The sequence below is a fragment of the Ammodytes marinus genome, assembly GCF_949987685.1.
Source record: "Ammodytes marinus genome assembly, chromosome: 14".
Taxonomy (NCBI): Eukaryota; Metazoa; Chordata; class Actinopteri; order Uranoscopiformes; family Ammodytidae; genus Ammodytes; species Ammodytes marinus.
The window spans coordinates 21,245,220-21,251,756 of NC_137218.1; the positions used below are offsets into that span (position 1 = coordinate 21,245,220).

The window sequence follows — 6,537 nt, forward strand, 5'->3', positions numbered from 1 at the left end:
GTAAGCAAAAAGTTACAAACTTCTACCATGCCAACTAGGTAGAAACCCATGAAGGCATATAACTGGGAAAGCATTCAGATGGTATGCTGGAGGTACAGAGGGAGGGGTGAGGGAGAGATGCAGTTGTCGTAGAAGATCTGCAGGTTCTGGTCGACGTCCATGTTACTTTTCAGGTGGATCTCGAGCTCCTGCACCGTCATCTCGTTGACGCTGCCGCCCTCCTTGGAGTTCTTGGCCAACGCCGCGTGGGACGGGAAGCGGATGCGTACGTCGTGCGGCGCGTTGCGGTCGTAGTCGGTGCAGCAGTACGCGGACCACACGTCCTCGGGGATGGCCACGCGGTCCTGGTTGTTGCGGCGGATGGTGTTGCCCCTGGTGGTCACGCCGGTCACGATGAAGGCCGTGCCGCGGCAGAAGTTGTTGAGGCGGACGCGGATGCGCTCCTCGTGTATGCGCCACGGCCCGATGTTGAACTCGCGCACCTCCGGCACCACGTTGGTCAGCGTGTAGGTGGCGGCGCGGTCGTGCGGCGTGGACTGGTGCTGGTCCGGGTTCAGGTGACCTCGCTCGTACAACACCACATCAGAGTAGTCGTCCAGCACCGCCTGGCTGTCCTCGAACTTCATGTGGAGGTACCCGGTGGGGAAGGGAAGCATGTTGCCGTTTCCATCGACTTCCGCCAGCTATAGGGAGACATTAGAAGAGTATTGACAGGAGTTGTCTAATGTGCTGTGAATAATGTAAAGCCACTATTGTCTATGAGCCCTATTTGTTTCCCCTATATAGCCTCGGATTTAGTCTACACATATTGCTTCATCAGTTTTAGAAATTAATTATAACAAATAAAAAAGGATTTGCTATTTGTGAAGAAAGCAAGCAAGTCGTATTCATGAAGCACATTTCTTAGGCTACACTAATGCAATTTAAAGGGTTTAACATATAAGCATATAAAATAACGTAACATAAAAAGATAATAAGCAATAAAATGCATGAATCCAATTATAGATACAATTCATAACAATAATGCATACATGATAGTAAAATTGAACAAAATTCATATGAAGGGACTCTTCAACTGAGAGTCAAAATATTGGCCTAATTAGTATCAGTTAGTTAAAAGCAAAGGTGAATATCAACGTCTTAAGCCTATTTTAAAAAGTAGCACAAGTTGGGGCACATCTAAGATCTTCTGGAAGTTTGTTCCAGGTGTAAACCAAACTCAAACAATGAAAGAACAAGTGTCTGACCTGAGGCTCATACATCCAGGGGTAGTCCACACGCCGGTCTCCCTCTGTCTTCTTGAAGGTGTAGGCTGAGTAAACTGGAATCCTCTTGGAGGGGTCGTACAGGGTCACATAGCGAGGTTTGTCAGCGTAGCGTTGGCAGATCTTCTTCAGCTTGGCTTCAATGATCCCCCGCGGTGGGGTCCCCATGTACAGGGAGTCCTTGCATCTCTCCACGTGGTTAAAGTCTTGGACGACCGTCGCCGGAATTTGAGGCAAAAAACAATTTATCCAAAGGGCCAAAACTAAAGGTGCTAACACAGTCATGGTCTGAAACGTCTGCTCTACGTCTCCAACTGAGTCTCCTACTGTGTCTCCTTGCAGAAGAAAAAAAAACTGTGGCTGAACCTGTCTGCAGTTAGGATTTAAATATCGCAAAAGCAGATATGCAAAGCAAGTGTGTGACCTAAAGACAAGGCCTGACACGTGGGTGTAGATGTGCAGGTCATAGCAATGTGCCTACCATTCTACAATAAAATTGAGTATTTTGAAATAAAGTTCCGAAATTATATTTGTCAAAATCGGCGAATATCTCCTCATCACCCGACACCTGTCCGTACTGTTTGTGCCCTGAAAAAAAGATGGTGTTAATACATAGCCTAGGCTCTGTAAACTGGAATGTTAACAAAGGGAATGGATGCAATGGGGGTTTGGACTTGCGAACCATATAGCAACATAGTTGTATTAATTATGACAAAAAGAGATTTTGACAACAAGCATTTTCCAGAATCCTTGACATCTCTATGACTGTTTAAACCAAGCTGATGACAGATGTGTCCATATGAGTTTAATGCCATTATGGTTTGATCTTTGTGAATATACTGTATCATATATTTATGAGACAACAGGATACTGGATCATTTCCCATAGGGTTGTAGTGCTATAGTATATATCAATGTTGGACAAAGTCTTCACCTCCTTACCACAGGGAATTCACAACCTGCAACACCTATGCTGAACTCATAGCAATTCCTTCTATTTGGCTTAAAATGTAAAACCCTAAAACTACCATACGACTCACCCTCGCAAGAACATTTTAACCTTTTAAGGTCAATTTTCTTTCAGTGACATAAGCAGATGAGTGTCCTGCTTTAGAGTGAGATATCTTTTTTTTCTTTCTTTTTTTTTGCCATCAGAAGTAAGATTGACTCTCCCAGGAGGCTGAATTCTGCCAAGCGTGGCGATCACACACCGGTGACTATAATGAGTTATTCAGAAACGTGCTATCAATGTAATGGTAAAATGCAAAAACTGTCTAATCTGTCTCAGGGGTGAACAAAAGGCCTACAGTGACCGGTGTGTTTCTGACATACTGTACTATACTACTCGGTGTGAATGGTGGAGATAAGGCATTAAGGTTTAACTACGCTTTAGTGACAAAGAGTGTCAGTTCATGTCATGGTCTGAGCATAAATACCATGCTCATGTTTGCTATTGCATGAGTAACGACAATGGCTGGAATGGAGGTGTTAGTGTGTTGGTTAAAAAAAAAAGACAATCAAGAGCAAGAATTGTGACGACGATGAGGAAGCAAATGAAGTAAAACAACTCTGTACTCAATACAACTTAAATGAGCTCAATTTTCCACAAAGTAGAACGCATGTCTCACAGCTAATGGTTTAGTGTTGCTGCCAGTATGGGGTACTTGACCTGTTCTGGCAGCTCACTGTGTACGGAGCAATTTATCCACCTCTCTTCTTGTTTCCAAAGTTCATGTTTGTCCGTAGTCCTTCATAACAGCTTCGACAGTGAATGTAAATTCTTCTCCCTTTTACTAAACACATTAACTCGCACTATTTCAAACTCTGTGACTGCACACTTTTCCTCTCTCTATGACTGCAAGGGGCACCTGCAGGTTTTTTTTTCTCGGTTTTTGCAAGTATCATTTGACAAAGTCATAACACAAGGCTTGGTGGTTGTATTGACCGTCCTATTAACTGATCGCCTCGTCCATCACATATTCTGTATGTTTCATTGATCTCAGTAACCTACTCATGCTCTTAAAAAGACAATCTGTCAGTCATTCAAGAAACATGGTTGCTTTTACCCCAGGGGGTACACCTATGCCAGGGGTACAGGGGAAGAATTATGAAGTAGCACCAGTAATAATTAGACAGTTAAAATGTAAAGAAGAAAGAAATAACAAGCTGACTATGTACCTGAACACTGTGAAGTGGATGAGGAAAACTAGGTCGTAAGTGAGAAGAGAAAATTGAAGGACAACAGTGGATTGAAAAGTAAATAATGAATGGTCTAAATAGTTAGCTGAAAGCAATCGATAAACGTCATATTGGTATCAAATTTCCTTGCACGCCTTCATATAATTGATGCCGTTAAACAACATCCAGTTTAAAATCAATTGAAATGATCACATTTGGAACTTGACTGATGGTGTTGATGACGGGCTACTGAAGCTCATCTGACAGCTGTGTGTGGGAACGTCTGACCAGAAAGATTGGGAGCCATAAGAAATGGAAATAAAATGTGCTGCATGGAGTTCCTGGCTTGGCCCTACACTGCCCTCCTCTCAAGTCTTATGCAAATGGGAAGTGTTTGTCAGATTAGCTGGAGAAACAATCCCTCAATGCCCTAATAAGTCAATTTGAGTGACTGAGTGTTCGAGCGACCAGCTTGCCTCTCCGATCTAATCCTGAGTTATGACAATCATAACTTATGCAGCCGGGGCTGATGATGCAGTTATGTGAACGGACATTTTTCAGCTGCCAGCATTTCGACCAATTAAAATGATAATTTTAGACCAAGTGCAGGGCCTGGTTCAGCTGCCCTCTGCCGAGTTATGTTCATTAGAAGGGACACAGGCCTTTACTGCTGTTGGGTTTAATGTTATCACTTCATTTAGTAGGAAATGTAACGACTAGCTTTTGACCAAGTCGTTTTTATTATTGTATTTTCTTACATGACAAGCATCTTATAGTCGTTTGTTTCTTTCTTTCTTGGGGTGGATTAAGTATGTCAAGAAAAAAGTATTTTAATTACAACATATTTATGATAAATCCTCTTTAGTTTGATGTTTCTCAGACTGGAATGGAAATGTGGTCAGTCAGAGTATAATTAAGAACATGTCATTTTGGGACATGGCTGGACCACTTGCAGTAAGCACATGAGACAAGTTTTAATGTGCCAGGCTGTTGAGAGATTTAATGCCAAGTGAAAGAAATTAATGTATTGGGAGCTACCCACTATGACTATGTCATCATGCATATAATAAATGCAGGATGGCAATTACATCTTATGCTTGCTGAAAATGTTGAACCTATTTTTGCTGTATTTCAAGCAGTACTTCCCATTGCTATATGAATGCCACTGGCAGGTCCACTTCAGGTTGTGCATGTGTAATAGACCAAGTATGTCATCATGCAATAATACATATCACCCACTGGGAGGCAATGTAGGCTTGTTTGTTGCTTGTTCCCATGTCCTGCTCCATGATTATAAATACATTAAAAAAACACACAAATTAAAAGTTTTGTAGGGAAGTGTAACAAACGCTGTCACTGCCATTTTGATTAAAAAAACATGGGTGTGTGTCTTCAAGCATTAAAACAATTTATAAAGACTTGTTATGCTAAATGAGGTAGGAAGTCTGCATTGAAAGACAATTGTTATGCTGTGAACAGTATTGTATAATGTATTTCAGTTTTGAAAATTCAGATGCAGTTATGTGTGTCTTGGTAGTTAACATGAATCATTTTATGAATTTATAAAGTCAGCTTTAGGAAGGTCTGTTTTTCTTTTTGTTGTTTTCACGTGTCATTCAGTTAACCACAGGATTTAAGAAACAGTTTTATTTTGTCAGAATACGTATGTTAATTACTTACAAATATTGGTTTTAAAACCCCGTCATGTTTGTTACATTAGTATGCTGTTGGTATTTGTTTACAGAAACACTTGACTTACACATAGACATTGTTGTTGGTCATTGTTGCTTTATAAATATATTTGTATCTATGCCTATTTCTTCACCTACTTGTGCAAATATTATAGTTATATGTGTACCTATCTCTATTTAACCTTTCTTTTGTTGCTGTACTTCTGTTTCTATCTTCTTGTTAAAAAACACAAATGAACTGTCTGTCAGTTGCCGATAAAGCTGATTTTATTTTAATTTATTTTTAACTCTTTTTATATATAAAAGCATGACAGCTTTCTGTTTTGAAACTGTGGGGACAGCAGATGCTCCCTTCACTTGTAGGCTACACTACTCCAGAACCTTCACAGAGCCACCAGGGGGCTCACTTTAGCAGATATTCTGGCCTAAGAAGCTGTCCCTACTTGGTTCTGCACCAAAGCCTGCCGATTGGTCCAAATACCCACATGGTGCTGAGCATTGACCAATAGGGGTTGAGCTGATCAGGGGCTGTTGCTAAGGCACTTCAGCTGTAAAGAGGGAAAAAAAAATCTTTCATCGTTCTGCTTCCACCATTTCACTCTCACATTTGTCTGCCTCCTCAGCAGCTCTCCCTCTGTCTCTACCTCTCACTGTGCACTCAGCTCTGCCTGCCTTTTATTGACCGCTCTCGGCTGGAATTAGCAGAGGAGTGAGTGGTGTGTTTTTGCATTGTGAGAGCCACAAAGACTTTAGACCCTCCCTCCAGAACCCAGAGCTGTATAGCCACACCTCTCCTGGTTATCCTGTCACTTGACATTTGAGCTCAGCCTACACTTGCAGCCCTTCTGTCACCATTTCACTCCACCACACTACCCAATTCAACCTCAAAAATACCTCGGTATCCAGCCCCACCAAAAGCCACATTTATGGGACAAACTCCTTCATGCGCAGCTTGCACCCTCAGTGTATTCTGATTTTATGACCGTTTTCTTCTTTGATTACGTCTTAAATGTCCTATTTTTGATTCAAAAAATGTGTTTTGAAGCGTGACAATGTTTTGTGACATCTGATATGTGTGTATTTTTCTTTACACAGATAAGTGTAAATATCAACGTCGAGTAGGTGAGTTCCAACTTCCAACCACTTGCAATGAAATTGGGGGTAAAAAAAAACATGTCTGCATCAGCTCAAGAAGATTCTTCTGCAGCTGTGGAGAGATTTAAAACATCTCCTTTACTGTATTCTGGCAAAGTTCCAAATCACACTTACACACAATCACACATGCATACCCTGGCTGCATACCATAACCCTAACTATCAAAACTAATTGCTTAACCCTAACCTTCAGACTAACCCTTACCTAAACCTAAATTATACCTTAACCTTAAAAACCTAGTGTTAACCC

General features: G+C 41.3%; 1 protein-coding gene across 1 annotated transcript; it reads right to left on the reverse strand.

The window, feature by feature from the left end:
- LOC307260263 (endonuclease domain-containing 1 protein) lies at positions 1–1,565 on the reverse strand. Its single transcript, XM_080040455.1, has 2 exons — positions 1,248–1,565; positions 1–683 (listed from the first exon to the last, which is right to left on the reverse strand). The coding sequence occupies exons 1-2, from the start codon at positions 1,548–1,550 to the stop codon at positions 75–77; spliced, it is 912 nt and encodes a 303-aa protein (XP_079896581.1). The 5' UTR covers positions 1,551–1,565; the 3' UTR covers positions 1–74.
- Positions 1,566–6,537: the final 4,972 nt, after the last annotated feature.

Coding starts and splice junctions, on each gene's coding strand:
- LOC307260263 (XM_080040455.1), bottom strand. CDS start 1,550: ATGACTGTGTTAGCACCTTTAGTTTTGGCCCTTTGGATAAATTGTTTT. Junction 684..1,247: donor CCTGGATGTATGAGCCTCAG/GTCAGACACTTG, acceptor GTCTCCCTATAG/CTGGCGGAAGTCGATGGAAA.